This window comes from Pongo pygmaeus, chromosome 6 (genome assembly GCF_028885625.2).
Source record: "Pongo pygmaeus isolate AG05252 chromosome 6, NHGRI_mPonPyg2-v2.0_pri, whole genome shotgun sequence".
Taxonomy (NCBI): domain Eukaryota; kingdom Metazoa; phylum Chordata; class Mammalia; order Primates; family Hominidae; genus Pongo; species Pongo pygmaeus.
The window spans coordinates 13430324-13449022 of record NC_072379.2 but is presented as its reverse complement, the minus strand read 5'-3'; the positions used below and the strand labels follow the sequence as shown (position 1 = coordinate 13449022).

At 51.7% G+C, this 18699-nt stretch overlaps 1 protein-coding gene across 13 annotated transcripts in view; it reads left to right on the top strand.

Annotated features, from left to right (window-relative positions):
• Window positions 1–16993, top strand: part of GTF2IRD1 (GTF2I repeat domain containing 1) — a 150759-nt gene extending 133766 nt beyond the window's left edge. For 8 of the 13 annotated variants that reach the window (XM_054496629.2, XM_054496627.2, XM_063668264.1 and 5 more), the window contains 5 exons: window positions 3966–4043; window positions 4932–5124; window positions 9099–9136; window positions 15145–15281; window positions 16743–16980. In XM_054496629.2, the coding sequence (XP_054352604.1) occupies window positions 3966–4043; window positions 4932–5124; window positions 9099–9136; window positions 15145–15281; window positions 16743–16811 (515 nt within the window). In that variant the 3' untranslated portion in view covers window positions 16812–16980. The other 5 variants (XM_054496626.2, XM_063668257.1, XM_063668265.1 and 2 more) reach the window with 2 other exon arrangements.
• Window positions 16994–18699: the final 1706 nt, after the last annotated feature.

Sequence of the window (18699 nt, the reverse complement as noted above, 5' to 3'; positions counted from 1 at the left end):
TCGCACCACTGCACTCCAGCCTGGGTGACAGAGCAAGACTCTTCAAAAAAAAAAAAGAAAAAAGAAAGAAACTAGAGGAATCTGAGACCTCAGGAAACCCAGGGCTCATGGTAGAGTGGAAAGACCAGGGCTTTGGGGTTGACACAGAGTACTCCTGGTGCTTAGTGGCTGTGTGACCTTGGGCAAGTTTCTTTACCTCTCTGAGCCTCTGTGTCCTTGGCTGCAGTGTCTAGGAAAGCATCTGCACACAGTGATGTGTGTGATCCAGGCCATCCTTTCCCTGTTCTGTGCATGCACGGCCGTGCCTGCTGAGGATCCTGCCACCAAAGATTCCTCAGTGGCATGGGGACAGATGGAACGTGCTGTTGCTTCCCTGAAGGCTCTAGGAGCTGGTGCTTGGGCCCAGGACTCCATGACTGTTGTCTGCACGGGATTTGGACAAGGGTGGCCTTGATTCTTCCCACATCCTAGTCCTGAAAGGAAGGCCTGTGTTGGGCCACAGGAGAAGACGAGGGTTCTAGGGAATGTGGAGCGTGGGGTCTTGGTGTGGCTGAATTAGAGGCATTACTCCACGAGATAGGGACACGGGAGGAGGACATTGTCTGGAATGGCTGATGTTTGCGGTGTCTCTGGGCACCCGGGGGGCTGGTGGGCCATGCCTGAAGACAGATCAGCAACTCAGAGATGTGCAGAGATTCCTGACTGTGGGTGTGGACGGACCAGGCCAAGGACCTGCAGGGTTTGGGAGGACCTGAGGTGGTGGGTGTTGGAGCCCTGGGAAAAGGAGGAACCAGGCCAGGCAGGTGCCCAGCCTCTGTCCTGTGGGAAGCTCCCTGCTCTTTGAGGCAACCCCCACATGGGGAACAGGGCCTCCATTCTGGCAGCTTGTGCACGGGAGGCCAAGCCACCCAGATGGGGTCAACAGACTCCAAGCAGCACAGAGCACCAGCCCAGGAGATGCAGTTCCCAAGGCAGCCTCCTAAACAGAAATGAGCTCTTCCCAGAGTTTTCAAGATTGAAAGAGCCAGGCAAAGTGGCTCACAACTATAATCCCAGCACTTTCGGAGGCTGCGGGCAGGAGGATCGCTTGAGCTTAGGAGTTCGAGAACAGCCTGTGCAACAGAGAGAGACTCTACAAAAAATTTTTTAAAAACTTAGTCTGGCACGGTGATTCATGCCTGGAGCCCCAGCTACTCGAGAGGCTGAGCAGGGAAGATTGCTTGAGCCAAAGAGTTCAAGGCTGCAGTAAGTCATGATGGCACCACTATACTCCAACCTGGGAAACAGGGTGAGACCCTGTCTCAAAAAACAGGAGTCAGGCCGGGCACAGTGGCTCACGCCTGTAATACCAGCATTTTGGGAGACCGAGGCAGGCAGATCACCTGAGCTCAGGAGTTCGAGACCACCCTGGCCAACATGGCAAAACCCCATCTCTACTAAAAATACAAAAATTAACCAGACGTGGTGGCAGGCGCCTGTAGTCCCAGCTCTCAGGAGGCTGACGCACGAGAATGGCTTGAACCTGGGAGGCAGAGGTTGCAGCGAACCGAGACCGTGCCACTGCACTCCAGCCTGGGCAACAGAGTGAGACTCTGTCTTGGAAAAACAAAAAGAAAAAAAAACAGGAGTCATTTTGCTCCCTGCTCTGCCCTGAATCATCCGGCCCTGGGTCCCTGCCTGCTTCTAGCTCCACCCCCCCAACATCTCACCCTTACCCAACCCGCCTGCCCCAGAGGCCCAGCCCATGTGACCCCACGCTTCTCAGAGAGGAGATTTCCTGTTGGACATGCAAACCACCCTTCCTGCAATCCCAGCCCCGTCCTCAACCCTGGCACAAGCCCACAGGCTGCTGCAGAGCTCTGCCCCAGACCCCATCTCCAGCCCAACCCCGCCTCAGCCTTACAGCCCAGCTCAGGCCCCATCTCCAGGGCTAACTGACCCCAGCAGCTCCTCTAGGCTACAGGGAGGGGAGAGCGGAGCACGCCAGGGCTCAAGCAGCAGATAGGCCGTGACGGTTACCTGGGCAGTGAGCAGGGAGAATGCACAGCCCCCACACTCCCAGACACGGTCTGTTTCTCATTCACAGACCTTGGTCAGCGAGCAGTCAGGGGATTTCCAACAACCCAGCACAGTCACACCGGCCCCTGTGCACGGACCCCACTAGGCCCATCAGTCATCTCCCCTGTACCACCCCAAAGTTCAGCCACTTCCAGGACACGGGATCTTTCTCTTTTTTTTTTTTTTCTTTTCTTTTTTTTTTTTTTGAGACAGAGTTTCGCTCTTGTTGCCCAGGCTGGAGTGCAGTGGCATGATCTCAGCTCACTACAACCTCCGCCTCCTGGGTTCAAGCAGTTCTTCTCAACCTCTTGAGTAGTTGGGATTACAGGTGCCCGCCACCACACTCGGCTAATTTTTTTATTTTTAGTAGAGACGGGGTTTCGCTGTGTTGGCCAGGGTGGTCTCGAACTCCTGACCTCTGGTGATCTGCCCATTTCAGCCTCCCGCAGTGCTGGGGTTACAGGCGTGAGCCACCGCACCCGGCCAACACGAGATCTTTCATGCTTCAGTGCCTATGCATGGCTGGTTCTTCTGCCCCGGTGTCTTCCCACTGCCACTCCATCCTTCACAAACTCCTACCTGCCTTTTTGGAGCCCGGTTTTTTTGTTTGTTTTCATTTTTGTTTGAGACAGATCTCTGTCTCCCAGGCTGGACTGCAGTGATGTGATCTCTGCTTACTGCAACCTCCACCTCCCAGGCTCAAGCGATTCTCCTACCTCACCCTCCTGAATAGCTGGGACTACAGGTGTCCGCCACCACACCCAGCTAATCTTTTTGTATTTTTCGTACAGACAGGGTTTCACCATGTTGGCCAGAATGGTCTCAAACTCCTGGCCTCCAGTGATCTGTCTGCCTCTGCCTCCCAAAGTGCTGGGATTATAGGCATGAGCCACCATGTCAGGCCTTGAGAGCCCATTCAAGCAACCTTCTCTCCTGGGGGAGGTCTCCCCAGACTTGCCCAGACAGGGTGGGCACCCTGATTCATGCCCCTTGTCTCCTAAGTGTGTCCTGTTGTACTTTGGTGACCAGATGACACCCCCTCTGGCTGGGAGCCAGCCCCTCAGGGAAGCAGCCCTGCCTCTTCCTTTTAGGTTGCTTTGTGCCCAACACAGGGCCTGTGCTGGGGACACTGATAAAAAAAATGTGGGATGGGCTGGCCACCGTGGCTCACATCTGTAATTCCTGAACTTTGGGAGGGCAAAGCAAGAGGATCACTTCAGCCTGGGCAACATAACGAGACTCCATCTGTACAAAAACTTTAAAAAATTAGGCATGGTGGCACACATCTGTATTCCCAGCTACTCAGGAGGCTAAGGCAGGAGGATCACTTGAGCCTGAGAGTTGGAGGCTGCCGTGAGCTATCTATGATCCACTGCTGCCTTCCAGCCTGGGTGACAGAGCAAGACCGAGTCTCAAAAAAAGAAAAATGGATGGATGGACAGACCAACAACTGAGGCTAGAAACCAGCTGCAGCCGGTCACAGTGGCTCACGCCTATAATCCCAGCACTTTGGGAGGCTGAGGCGGGTGGATCACCTGAGCCCAGGAGTTTGAGACCAGCCTGGGCAACATGGTGAAACCCCATCTCTACTAAAAATACAAAAATTAGCTGGGCATGGTGGCACGTGCCTGTGATCCCAGCTACTTGGGATGGTGAGGCAGGAGAATTCGCTTGAACCCAGAAGGCAGAGGTTGCAGTGAGCTGAGATCACACCACTGCACTCCAGCCTGGGCAACAGAGCGAGACTCTGTCTCAAAAGAAAAAAAAAAAAAACAGCTACATAGGAGTGGGTTGGCCCTGCAGAAAATGTAATGTTTTGGCAGGTCAGGGACACCTGGTGGGAGAAGCAGCAGGTCCAGTGGCCAAGCCGGTGCCAACTCTTATGCCCCCTTGTCTTCCTCTTGTAGATGAAGATGACGCCAACAGACTCGGGGAGAAGGTGATCCTGCGGGAGCAGGTGAAGGAACTCTTCAACGAGAAATACGGTTAGTGCCTGTGGTCAGGATCAGCACACCAAGCCCTCCTCCCGGGGGTGGTGGGGGGCCTCCCTCTGCAGCCAGCCTCGCTTTCAGGAGCCCCCAGCTGGCTGCCTGCTCCTCTGCCCGTGACCCACATTTTGTGTATGTTGATTTTTTTTTTAAAACAGGGTCTCACTCTGTTGCCCAAGCTGGAGTACAGTGGTGTATCTCCGCTCACTGCAGCCTCCACCTCCTGGGCCTAGGTGATCCTCCTGCCTCAGCCTCCCAAGTAGCTGGGACTACAAGCGTGCACCAACAGTCCTGGCTAATTTTTCTATTTTTAGTAGAGACAAGGTTTCACTATGTTGCCCAGACTGGTCTTGATCTTCTGAGTTCAAGCGATCCTCCTGCCTTGGCCTCCCAAAGTGCCAGGATTACAGGTGTGAGCCACCATGCCCAGCCTGTAGGTCTTGAATTTTTTTTTTTTTTTTTTTTTTGGAGACAGAGTCTCGCTCTGTTGCCCAGGCTGGAGTGCAGTGACGGGATCTCCACTCACTGCAAGCTCCACCTCCTGGGTTCACGTCATTCTCCTGCCTCAGCCTCACGAGTAGCTGGGACTACAGGCGCCCACCACCACGCCCGGCTAATTTATTTTTATTTTTTTAGTAGAGACGAGGTTTTACCATGTTAGCCAGGATGGTCTCGATCTCTGACCTCATGATCCTCCTGCCTCAGCCTCCCGAAGTGCTGGGATTACAGGCGTGAGCCACTGCGCCTGGCCAGGATCTTGATTTTTAAACTCTCTGGGTGTGATGGCTGCTGGGCTAGGGCGGACCAGACTCCAGCCCTTTCCCTAGAGGGCTTTGCCATTGGCAGGAGACATCTTTCCTCACTGTGACTTCCCGTGCCCTCTAGGTGAGGCCCTGGGCCTGAACCGGCCGGTGCTGGTCCCTTATAAACTAATCCGGGATAGCCCAGACGCCGTGGAGGTCACGGGTCTGCCTGATGACATCCCCTTCCGGAACCCCAACACATACGACATCCACCGGCTGGAGAAGATCCTGAAGGCCCGAGAGCATGTCCGCATGGTCATCATTAACCAGCTCCAGTGAGTGCCCGGCCTCTGGAACAGGGAACACAGATGGCGCGGCCATGGGGAGGGTAAAAGTCAAGGTCACGGTGGGTCAGCTGGGATCCAGACCCAGGTGTACTGTAATAGTTGCTGCCTCTTTCTCCTGAAACATACAACTTCAATACTCAAGGACATTTACTTATTTTTAAAGATTTTTTTTAGATATTACATTTGTTCGTTGGGGAAAAAACAAAAATGAAACATGTTTTAATTAAATTTGACTTTTTCTGACTATACAATTCTGATTTTTAACATATTTATATTTAAATATGTTTATATTTAAATATGAATATTTATTATATTTTTTAGAATAATTATAATTCCATGGTCTCAGTGATTCTCTTTTTTTTTTTTTTGAGACAGAGTCTTGCTCTGTCGCCCAGGCTGGAGTGCAGTGGCATGATCTCAGCTCACTGCAAGCTTCACCTCCTGAGTTCAACCGATTCTCGTGCCTCAGCCTCCCAAGTAGCTGGGATTACAGGTGTGCACCACCACACCGGCTAATTTTTGTATTTTTTGGTAGAGATGGAGTTTCACCCTGTTGGCCAGGTTAGTCTCGAACTCCTGACCTGAAGTGATCTGCCCGCCTCAGCCTCCCAAAGTGCTGGGATTACAGGCATGAGTCACTGCACCCAGCCTCCGTTATTACTATTATACCATATATCCTTACAATCTTTTGGGTTTTGGTTTTTGTTTTGAGACAGGGTCTCACTCTGTTGCCCAGGCAGGAGTACAGAGGTATGATCATGGCCCAGTGCAGCCTCAACAGGGTCTCACTGTATTGCCCAGGCTGGTCTTGAACTCCTAAGCTCAAGTGATCCTCCCACCTCGGCCTCCCAAAGTGCTGGGGTTACAGGCGTGAGCCACTGCACCCAAACTGTGCAGCCCAGTCTTTTTTTTAATACAATAGATTATTTGATTATTTTCAGAATAATACACAAAGCAACCTGGAAAATACAAAAAGATAGAACAAAAGAAGATAGCTGTAACTCTCCTACTGAAAGTCAACACTGATGCATTTCTTTATATTTTTAAATTATTATTTTATTAATATATTATTACTTTCTTTTTGAGATGGACTCTCGTTCTGTTGCACTGGCTGGAGTGCAGTGGCGTGATCTCAGCTCACTGCAACCTCCACCTCCCAGGTTCAAGCAATTCTCCTTTCTCAGACTCCCAAGTAGCTGGCACTACAGGCACACACCACTACACCTGGCTAATTTTTTTTTTTTGTATTTTTAGTAAAGACGGGGTTTCACCATATTGGTCGGGCTGGTCTCAAACTCCTGACCTCAGGTGATCCACCCGCCTCAGCCTCCCAAAGTGCTGTGATTACAGGCATGAGTCACCACGCCCAGCCCCGCCCCCGCCTTTTTTTTTTTTTCTTTTTTTTTGTATTGCACAGGCTAGTCTCGAACTTCTGGGCTCAAGCCATCCTCCCACATCGGCCTTTCAAAGTGCTGGGATTATGGGGGTCAGCCACCACACCTGGCCTGTGGTGTATTTCTTTCTTTTTTTTTTAAGATGGAGTTTTGCTCTTGTTACTCAGGCTAGAGTGCGATGGCGCGATCTCAGCTCACTGCAACCTCCACCTCCCAGATTCAAGCAATTCTCCTGCCTCAGCCTCCCGAGTAGCTGGGATTACAGGCATGCACCACCACCCCAGCTAATTTTGTATTTTTAATAGAGACAGGGTTTCTCTATGTTGGTCAGGCTGGTCTCAAACTCCCTACCTCAAGTGATCTGCCCACCTCGGCCTCCTAAAGTGCTGGGATTACAAGCTTGAGCCACCATGCCCGGCCCGCCTTCAATGTTATATTATGTGTTTTGTTTCTTCGTTTTTTTGAGATGAGGTCTTGCTCTATCGCCCAGGCTGGAGTGCAGTGGCGCCATCTTGGCTCACTGTAACCTCTGCCTCCCGGATTCAAGCAATTCTCATGCCTCAGCCTCCCAAATAGCTGGGATCACAGGCGCCCGCCACTACACCTGGCTAATTTTTGTATTTTTATAGAGACAGGGTTTCACCATGTTGGCCAGGCTGGTCTGGAACTCCTGACCTTAAGTGATCCGCCTGTCTTGGCCTCCCAAAGTGCTGGGATTACAAACATGAGCCACTGTGCCTGGCCTACATGTTTTTTACAATTAAGATAATATTTGCATGTGTCAAAAAAAAACAAATTGTTCAAAATCAAAAAGTGGAGGTTTTCTTTCTCCCACAGACAGTTCACCCCCTGAAGTAACAACTAGAAAATGCAGGAAAACGGCCAGGTGTGGTAGCTCACACCTGTACTCCCAGCACTTTGGGAGGCCAAGGTGGGTGGATCACCTGAGGTCAGGAGTTCGAGACCAGCCTGACCAATATGGTGAAACCTCATCTCTACTAAAAAAAAAAAAAATACAAAAATTGGGCCAGGCACAGTGGCTCATGCCTGTAATCCCAGCACTTCGGGAGGCTGAGGCTGGCGGATCACAAGCTCAAGAGATCGAGACCATCCTGGCTAACATGGTGAAACCCCGTCTCCACTAAAAATACAAAAAGTTAGCCGGGCATGGTGGAGGGAACCTGTAGTTCCAGCTACTCAGGAGGCTGAGGCAAGAGAATGGCGTGAACCTGGGAGGCGGAGCTTGCAGTGAGCCAAGATAGTCTCACTGCACTCCAGCCTGGATGACAGTGCGAGATTCCATCTCAAAAAAGAAAAAAAAAAAAAAATTAGCCAAGTGTGGTGGCATGCACCTGTAGTCCCAGCTACTCAGGAGACTAAGACAGGAGAATTGCTTGAACCTGGGAGGCAGAGGTTGCAGTGAGCCAAGACCGCACCACTGCACTCCAGCCTGGGCGACAGAGTAAGATTCTGTCTCAAAAAATAAAAATAGGCTGGGCGTGGTGGCTTGTGCCTGTAATCCCAGCACTTTGGGAGGCCAAGGTGGGCAGTTCACGAGGTCAGGATTTCGAGACCAGCCTGGCCAACATAGTGAAATCCCATCTCTACTAAAAATACAAAAAATTAGCCGGGCATGGTGGTACACGCCTGTAATCTCAGCTACTGGGGAGGCTGAGGCAGGACAATCGCTTGAACCCGGGAGGTGGAGGTTGCAGTGAGCTGAGACCACACCACAGCACACCAGTCTGGACAACAAAGCAAGACTCCATCTCAAAAAAAAAATTAATTAATAAAAATAAAAATTAGCCGGGCATGGTGGTGTGCATCTGCATTCCTAGCTACTGGGAGGCTGAGGCAGGAGGATCGACTGAGCCCAGGAGTTCGAGGCTGCAGTGAGCTAGGATGGCAGCACTGAACTCCAGCCTGGGCAAAAGAGTGAGACTCTGTCTCAAAAATAATAATTGATAATAATGCTGGGATGAATATCCACTTGCATAAATCTGGGCACACATTTCTGATCACTTGGTCAGACAACATCCTCGCTTTATAGATGAGGACAGCAGACCCAGAGGAAAGATTTGCCAGCACAGGCCCATCATCCAGGGCCTACATGGGGGATGCTCTGTTGGGACGGTGTGCCCCCCATTTTTATTTCGGTCTTACCGGGCTCCCCCAGCAGCAGCAGCAGCACATCTCAGGGAGCAGGTGAGAAGGAGGGGAAAACGCCAGACGCAATGGCTCATGCCTGTAATCCCAGCACTTTGGGAGGCAGAGGCAGGCAGATCACCTGAGGTCAGGAGTTCAAGACCAACCTGGCCAACATGGTGAAACCCCATCTCTACTAAAAATATAAAACTTAGCCAGGCATGGTGGCGGACGCCTGTAGTCCCAGCTACTCGGGAGGCTGAGACAGGAGAACGGCGTGAACCCAGGAGGTGGAGGCTGCAGTGAGCCGAAATTGCGCCACTACACTTCAGCCTGGGCGACCGAGTGAGACTCCATCTCAAAAAAAAAAAAGGAGGGGAAAACCTCATTTTCTAACTGCCACCTCATTTCTTTCTTTTTCAGACCCTTTGCAGAAATCTGCAATGATGCCAAGGTGCCAGGTGAGTCGGAGGTGAAGAAGCCACCCTTCTGCCCGGTGGGGACTAGAGACTGTTCCTTTTGAAAAAAGGTAGAGCCGGGCGCAGTGGCGCATGCCTGTAATCCCAGCACTTTGGGAGGCCGAGGCAGGCAGATCACTTGAGGTCAGGAGTTCAAGACCAGCCTGAGCAACATGGTGAAACCCCGTCTTTACTAAAAATACAACAATTAGCGGGGCGTGGTGGTGAGCACCTGTAATCCCAGCTACTCAGGGGACTGAGGCAGGAGAATTGCGTGAACCCGGGAGGCAGAGGTTGCAGTGAACTGAGATCGCACCACTGCACTCCAGCCTGGGTGACAGAGCAAGACTCCATCTCAAAAAAAAAAAAAAAAAAAGAAAGAAAAGAAAAGAAAGAAAAAGGCAGAGATACCAGGAGTTGGAGGCTGCAATGAGTTATGAGTATAGCACTGCACTCCAGCCTGAGCAACAGAGCGAGACCCTGTCTCTAAAAAAAAAAAATTTTAATAAAAAAATTTTTTAAAGGCAGAGATAGATGTGGTCCAGGTGGGTATGCAATAGATGGCTGACCACCTTGAGAAAAACATAGCCCCTCTCCACTCTGGGGCCTCCCCAGGGAGCCTGAGGTCTTTATGAACAGAGCCAGGTATCCCCAAGAGGCCCCCGGAAATCTGCAGGTGCCTGCAGAGAGGAGGCCCTGCCATAGCACCAATGAGTGTATGAGGTCAGCTAGAAGGACAAGACGCAGGCTGGGCCTCAGGGAGGATCATGGAGGCCTCCTGGGTAGCAGAGGGGTAGCACGTGACCAACAGGGGTGAGGCAGGCAGGCACTGCCCGAGACTGGCCGGACCCCCTCCGTTCTGCTGGCATCTGCGGGTTATACAGAACCTTTCACTAGGCACCTGGGGGCCACCTGGCATGATGGTTCTGATTAAGGTGTATGATGGGACTTGGGAGAAAGTACTCCCTAGTGACTATGATGTGCACCCGATTAAGAAACACTGACTGGGCCAGGCGCGGAGGCTCACACCTGTAATCCCAGCACTTTGGGAGGCCGAGGCAGGCATATCACTTGAGATCAGGAGTTCGAGTCCAGACTAGCCAACATGATGAAACCCAATTTCAACTGAAAATAGAAAAATTAGGGCTGGGCGTGGTGGCTCACGCGTGTAATCACAGCACTTTGGGAGGCCAAGGTGGGTGGATCACCTGAGGTCAAGAGTTCGAGACCAGCCTGTTCAACATGCTAAACAATGTCTCTACTAAAAATACAAAAATTAGCCAGGCATGGTGGCGCGTGCCTGTAATCCCAACTACTGGGGTGCTGAGGTAGGAGGATCGCTTGAACCTAGGAGACAGAGGTTGCAGTGAGCCAAAATTATGCCACTGCACTCCAGCCTGAGCAACAGAGCAAGACTCTGTCTCAAAAAAAAAAAAGAAAAAGAAAAAGAAAAAGAAAAAAATATTAGCCTAGCATGGTGGTGCACGCCTATAGTCCCAGCTCTTGGGAGTCTGAGGTGGGAAAATCACTTTAGCCCAGGAGGCAGAGGTTGCAGTGAGTCGAGATCACACCACTGCCCTCCAGGCTGGGTGACAGAGCAAGACTCTGTCTCAAAAAGAAAAAGAAAAAGAAACATTGATTGGCCAGGTGTGGTGGCTCACGCCTCTAATCCCAGCAGTTTGGGAGGCCTAAGTGGGAGGATTGCTTGAGTCCAGGAGTTTGAGACCAACCTGGGCAACATAGTGAGACCTTGTCTCTACAAAAAGTGTCTTCTCCCATCCAAGTACTAACCAGGCCCGACCCTGCTTCGCTCCTGAGATCAGGCAAGATCGGGCACGTTCAGGGTGGTATGGCCGTAGACCAAAAAGTTTTTTCTAAAAATTAGCCGGGCATAGTAGTAGGCACTTGTAGTCCCAGCTACACAGGAGGCTGAGGCCGGAGGATCACTTGAGCCCAAGAGTTTAAGGCTGCAGTGAGCTATGATTATGCCGTCCTGCCTGGATGACAGAATGAGACCCCATCTCTCTCTTTTTTTTTTTTCCCCCTGAGACAGCGTCTCGCTCTGTCGCCCAGGCTGGAGTGCAGTGGCACGATCTCAGCTCACTGCAACCTCCGCCTCCCGGGTTCAAGCGATTCTCCTGCCTCAGCTTCCCAAGTAGCTGGGATTACAGGCGCCTGCCACCACACCCAGCTATTTTTTTGTATTTTTAGTAGAGACAGGGTTTCACCGTGTTGGCCAGGCTGCTCTCGAACTCATGACCTCATGATCTGCCCACCTCGGCCCCCCCAAAGTGCTGGGATTACAGGCGTGAGCCACTGCTCCCGGCCTTTTTTTTTTTTTTTTTCTCTTTTTCTTTTCAAGACAGAGTCTCGCTCTGTCGCTGAGCCTGGAGTCAATCTTGCAGTCTTGGCTCACTGCAACCTCTGCCTCCTGAGTTCAAGCAATTCTCATGCCTTAGCCTCCCAAGTAGCTGGGACTTCAGGCATGCACCACCACACCCAGCTCATTTTTTGTATTTTTAGTAGAGGCGAGGTTTCACCATGTTGGCCAGGCTGGTCTCAAACACCTGACCTCAAGTGATCCTCCCACCCCAGCATCCCAAAGTGCTGGGATTACAGGCGCAAGCCACTGTGCCTGGCCGAGACCCCATCTCCTAAGAAATAAAAAAAGAAGAAAAAAAATACTGATCTAATCTTACCCCACCTCATTGTACAGCTGGGAAGCTGAGGCACAGAGATGCCCAGGGACTTGCCCAGGCCACATAGTCAGACACTGTGTAGACCCTGCTCTCAGGACCACCCATCTGAACAATAGACCACCGTGGGCCACACGGCCCAGTATGGTTGCTCAGCGGGGACAGTGATAGGATTCAGCAAGTCCACGCCACAACCTGACCTGAGACCCAAGGCCCTGATTCCTGTCAGGACCAGGTTCACCTGGAACTCCACAGCCTGGGGTGGCACAGCCCAGCTAGAAGCCACCTCCTTCCATCAAGAGCTGGTCAAAGCCTGGACCATAAAGTGAGACCCCCCCGTCTCTGCAAAAAAAATTAAAAATTAGCCAGGCATGGTGGCACGTACCTGTTGTCCCAGCAACTCAAGAGGATGAGGCAGGAGGAGTGCTTGAGGCCGGAAGGTGGAGGCTGCAGTGAGCTATGATTGTGCCACTGCGCTCCAGCCTGGGCGACAGAGTGAGACCCTGTTTCCAGAAAAAAAAAGCCAGTTACAAGGGTCAGGCCTGGCACTGAACACACGGATCTGGAGGCGATTTGGTTTACTCTCAGGTCAAAGGCAGAGACGAGGCTGGGCGCAGTGGCTCACGCCTGTAATCCCAACACTTTTGGGAGGCTGAGGCAGGGAGGCAGGTGGATCACTTGAGGTCAGGAGTTCAAGACCAGCCTGGCCAACATGACGAAACCCTGTCTCTACTAAAATCCAAAAAAAAATTAGCCGGGGGTGGTGGTGGGCGCCTGTAATCCAAGTCACTCAGGAGACTGAGGCAGGAGAATCATTTGAACCCAGGAAGCAACAGTTGCAGTGAGCCGAGATCGCACTACTGTACTCCAGCCTGGGGAACACAGCCAGGCTCTGTCTCAAAAAAAAAACCAAAAAAAAAAACATGGCAGAGACACAGAAGGCCACATGAAAGCCTCAGGAGGATTTGGGACAGATGCCCAGAGGGTGGATACTGTCACCCACATCCACCACTCCCTCCAGTGTGGCCATCCCTCATGGTGACTCAAGGATGGCCACAGCCCATGGACCAGTCTGAGGCAGAGGGTGGGGCAGCCTCTGACTTCTTTTTCATGTGGAATCTCCCACAAAAATCCCTCTGACTCATAGCCTGGGCTCCTTCTGCCTCCAGGGTCTTCTCTTTCCCAGGGTCTCTATGCCTCATCACAGACCCCCAGTTTCTGACTTTTCTCCACCAGTTGAAGAGACATTTACCCCATGGACCCAGCCTGCCCTTACTCTGTGTCATTAAGACCCTTCCGGTGGGCTGAGTGCAGTGGCTCAACTCTGTAATCCCAGCACTTTGGGAGGCTGAAGCAGGAGAATTCTTTGAGCCCAGGAGTTCAAGACCAGACTGGGCAACATACAGAGACCCCATCTCTACAAAAAATTAGCCAGGCAGGGTGGTGTGCACCTGTAGGGAGGCTGAGGCAGGAGGATCGCTTGAGCTTGGGAGGTGGAGGTTGCAGTGAGCCAAGACCACACCACTGCACTCCAGCATGGGTGACAGAGTGAGACCTTGTCTCAAAAAGACAAAAAAAAAGTCCTTCTTTATTGGGCTGGGCGAGGTTTCTATGCAGTAACCCATCCAATCAGGACGTGCTTACATCTTCACCTCAAGTTAATCCAGCAACCGCAAAAACACCTGCCAACCCCTGCTCCGTGCTGAACTAGGTGCTGGGTTTTTTTATGCATGCGGTGTTTTTTGAGTCTCACAGTGATGTGAGACTCAGAGAGGTTCATCAGTTTTCCCAGATTCACACAGTGATAATAGTAAGCGGCCACAGTGAAATCTGAACTTAGGACTTCTGATTCTAAACCAGAGTTTCTTTCACTGGGGCACTGCCTGTCTACTTGCACCTGTGAACTCTCCACTCAGGACCACCATACATTAGTGATAACCATAGCAATACAATTTTTTTGTATTTTAGTAGAGACAGGGTTTCACCTTCACCATGTTGGCCAGGCTGGTCTCGAACTCCTGACCTCAGTCAATCCACCCACCTTGGTCTCCCAAAGTGCTGGGATTACCAGTGTGAGCCACTGCGCCCGGCCCCAGGTCCTCTTTATGCCCTCCCTGGACCACCTAGCCTGCAGTCCCAGCCTCCCCAGAACTTCCAGAGCCTCTCCTGGGGCCCCACATCCCCTCGCAGCCTTAAAGAGCCCAGGAAAGAATGTGGCCTCTGGAGCCACGCAGACTTGGCCTTGGAGAAAGTCCTTTAACAGCCCTGCCCCTTCGGGTGCTCATGAGTGAAATGTGAATAGGATCTTGGAGGGTTGCTGGGAGGATCCCAGGAGACAATGTGCAAAGCATTTAGCACAGTGCCCAGCACCCAGAAAATACTCAGAAACTGAGAATGCGATTAATATTGTTGCCATGAGCCAGGCACGGTGGCTCATGCCTGTAATCTCAGCATTTGGGGAGGCTGAGGCAGGAGGATTGCTTGAGGTTGGGAATTTGAGACCAGCCTGGGCAACATAATGATGCAAAAATACAAAAAGTTAGCCAGGCATGAGGATGTGCACCTATAGTCCCAGCTACTTGGGAACCTGAGGTGGAAGGGTTGCTTGAGCCCAGGATTTGGAGGCTGCAGTGAGCTACGATTGCACCACTGCACTGCAGCCTGGGCAACAGAGTGAGACCCTAAAAAACAATATAGGCCAGGTTCGATGGCTCATGCCTATAATCCCAGCACTTTGGGAGGCCACGGTGGATGGATCACTTGAGGTCAGGAGTTCAAGAGCTGCCTGCCCAACGTGGTGAAACCCCATCTCTACTAAAAATACAAAAAAATTAGCTGGGCGTGATGGCAGATGACTATAATCCCAGCTACTTGGGAGGCTCGGGCACTAGAATCTCTTGAACCCAGGAGGTGGAGGTTGCAGTGAGCCGAGATCGCGCCACTGCACTCAAGGCTGGGTGACAGAGTGAGACTCCGTCTCAAAAAAAACAGTAAGAGAGAGGACGTGGGGCCTGAGGGGTGAGCTTGCTGGGGAGGAGGAGGGACACATGGGGATGAGGATACGGTTGTTAGCAAAGGCAGGCAGGCCACGAAGAGCAGGAGGCTGGGGAGAGTGGGCCCTCGGGCTTGCTTTGGGAAGGAGGCTGGACATGTGGGCTCTGGACAGGTAGGCTCTGACCCCCAGGGGACCAGGAGCCTGAAATCCTGAAAGGGGGACTCAAAATCTTAAGACAGAACACTTTTCCAGGGAGCTCAGGAGGCTGAGACAGAAAAGCCTCAGCTTCCAGTGTCAACAGCCTTTTCCCCTCCTTCCAGCCAAAGACAGCAGCATTCCCAAGCGCAAGAGAAAGCGGGTCTCAGAAGGAAATTCCGTGTCCTCTTCCTCCTCGTCTTCCTCTTCCTCGTCCTCTAACCCGGATTCAGTGGCATCGGCCAACCAGATCTCGCTCGTGGTAAAGTTGCACAGATTTGGACTCCAGCACTCGTCTCTGTGGCCCTCACCCCTCCATCGGGCAGGGCCGTCTACTCTGGGATGTGGGCCCAGGGGATGGGGAGGCACTGGGCTTTGAAGGGGGACCTTCCAGCCTCAGGAGTTATAGATGCATCCACCTGTCTCACCCAAGAGGTAGCCCATCCTTCTCATGGGGTACTCACTCCCTCTCAAAAAAGAAAAAAAAAAAAGAAATGTCACTGGCCAGGCACGGTGGCTCACACCTGTAATCCCAGCACTTTGGGAGGCTAACATGGGTGGATTACCTGAGGTCAGGAGTTCGAGACCAGCCTGGCCAACATGGTGAAACCCCGTCTCTACTAAAAATACAAAAATTAGCCGGGCGTGGTGGTGCATGCCTGTAGTCCCAGCTACTAGGGAGGCTGAGGCAGGAGAATCACTTGAACCTGGGAGGTGGAGGTTGCAGTGAGCCGAGATCGTGCCATTGCACTCCAGCCTGGGCAACAAGAGCGAAACTCCATCTCAAAATAAATAAATAAATAAATAAATAAAATGTTTTTAAAAAGGAAAGAAAAAAGGCCGGGCACAGTGGCTCACATCTCTAATCCCAGCACTTTGAGAGACCAAGGTGGGCAGATCACCTGAGGTCAGGAGTTTGAGACCAGCCTGACCAACACGGAGAAACCCCTTCTCTACTAAAAATACAAAATTAGCCGGGCATAGTGGCACATGCCTGTAATCCCAGCTACTCGGGAGGCTGAGGTAGGAGAATCGCTTGAACCTGGGAGGCGGAGGTTGCAATGAGCTGAGGTCACGCCATTGCACTGCAGCCTGGGCGACAAGAGTGAAACTCTGTCTCAGAAAAAAAAAAAAATAATAATAATAATAATAATTAGCCAGGCATGGTGGCACTTGCCTGTGGTCGCAGCTACTTGGGAGGCTGGGGCAGGAGGATCATTTGAGCCCGAGGGGATTGAGGCTGCAGTGAGCCAAGATCATGCCATTGCACTCCAGCCTGGGCAAGAGAATGAGACTCCATCTCAAAAATAAATAAATAGGCTGGGTGTGGTGGCTCACGCCTGTAATCCTAGCACTTTGGGAGGCCGAGGCAGGCGGATCACTTGAGGTTCAGGAGTTCAAGACCAGCCTGGCCAACATGGCAAAACCCCGTCTCTACTAAAAATAGAAAAATTAGCCGGGCATGGTTGCGGGCGCCTATAATCCCAGCTACTCAGGAGGCTGAGGCAGGAGACTCGCTTGAACCCGGGGGGCCAAGGTTGCAGTGAGCCGAGATTGTGTCACTGCACTCCAGCCTGGGCAGAAGAGTGAGACTCCATCTCAAAAAAATAAAAAATATAAGTAAATAGCCTCTGAGAAAGCCTTCCAAAAGCAGAACTAAGCATTTTGGGTTTGTTCCGCATCACCTGGAGTCCTAACCCAGTCCCTTTGTCCCTCTCTCTAGCAATGGCCAATGTACATGGTGGACTATGCCGGCCTGAACGTGCAGCTCCCGGGACCTCTTAATTACTAGACCTCAGTACTGAATCAGGACCTCACTCAGAAAGACTAAAGGAAATGTAATTTATGTACAAAATGTATATTCGGATATGTATCGATGCCTTTTAGTTTTTCCAATGATTTTTACACTATATTCCTGCCACCAAGGCCTTTTTAAATAAGTAAAAAAAGAAAAAAAAAAAGAGTGTTGCCTTTACTTTTACGGTCACTGTTTCATGTTCTCATTTGGATTGTGGCCGCAGCTGTCACTGGGGACAGGGTCAGGAAATGCAGCTCAGGTGGCCTGCCAAGGCCCTCCTTCCTCATCACAGCAGAGGTAGTGTCCAGGAAGACCTCAGAGCTCTCTGTGCTCCTGGGAGCATGTGACCTCAAGAAGAAAAGCCACGGAAGAAAAGCCACGGGGCTGGGCGTGGTGGCTCACGCCTGGAATCCCAGCACTTTGGGAGGTCGAGGTGGGTGGATTGCTTGAGGCCAGGAGATTGAGACCAACTAGGCAACATAGTGGAACCCTTTCTCTAGAAAATGTTAAATGTGGCTCACACCTGTAATCCCAGCACTCTGGGAGGCTGAGGCAGGTGAATCACCTGAGGTCAGGAGTCTGAGACTAGCCTGGGCAACATAGGGAGACCCTGTCTGTATGAAAATACAAAAATGAGGCCGGGCATGATGGCTCACGCCTGTAATCCCAGCACTTTGGGAGGCCGAGGCGGGTGGATCACCTGAGGTCAGGAGTTCGAGACCAGCCTTGCCAACATGGTGAAACCCCGTCTCTACTAAAAATGCAAAAATTAGCCAGGTGTGGTGGCAGGTGCCTGTAATCCCAGCTACTCAGGAGGCTGAGGCAGGAGAATCACTTGAACCTGGGAGGCAGAGGTTGCAGTGAGCTGAGACCATACCATTGCACTGCAGCTGGGGCAACAAGAACAAAACTCCGTCTCAAAAAAAAAAAAAAAAAAACCACAAAAATTAGCCAGGCGTGGTGGTGCACACACCTGGAGTCCAGCTACCCAGGAGGCTGAGGCAGGAGAAGGATTGCTTGAGTAAAGATGGTTGAGGTTGTAGTGAGTCGTGATTACACCACTGCACTCCAGCCTGGGCGACAAAGCAAGAACCTGTCTCAAAAAAAAAAAAAAAGTGTTAAATATGGTAAATGTCAGAGAGGGAGGGGCCCATCCCGGTGAAGCACTGTGGCTGGATGGGAGGCACCTTCAAAAAGGGGTTTGTAGACCGGGTGCGGTGGCTCACGCCTGTAATCCCAGCATACTGGGAGGCCAAGGTGTGCGGATCGCCTGAGGTCAGGAGTTCGAGACCAGCCCAGCCAACGTGATGAAACCCCATCTCTACTAAAAATACAAAAAAATTAGCCAGGCGTGGTGGCGCGCGACTGTAATTCCAGCTACTTGGAAGGCAGAGGCAGGAAAATTGCTTGGACCCAGGAGGCAGAGGTTGCAGTGAGCCGAGACTGCACCATTGCACTCCAGCCTGGGCAACAAGAATGAAACTCCATCTCAAAAAAAAGGGGGGGGGGGCAGTGGGGGCAGGACAAGTTTTCTTTTTTCAGAGGCAAGTTCTTTCTGTGTCCCCAGGCTGGAATGCAGTGGCACAATCATATCTTCCTTCCTGCAGCCTCAAACTCCTGGGCTCAAGCAATCCTCCTGCCTCAGCCTCCCGAGTAGCTGGGGCTACAGGTATGAGCCACCACACCCAGCTAATTTTTTTATTTTTTTGTAGAGATGGGGTCTTGGGCTGTGTTGCCCAGGCTGGCTTCAAATTCCTGGGCTCAAGCCATCCTCCTGCCCCAGCCTCCCAGAGTGCTGGGATTAGAGGCGTGAGCCACCATGCCCAGCCTGGGATGATTTTGGATAGAGCTCTGGATACTCGACAAGCAGAGTGATGGGGTC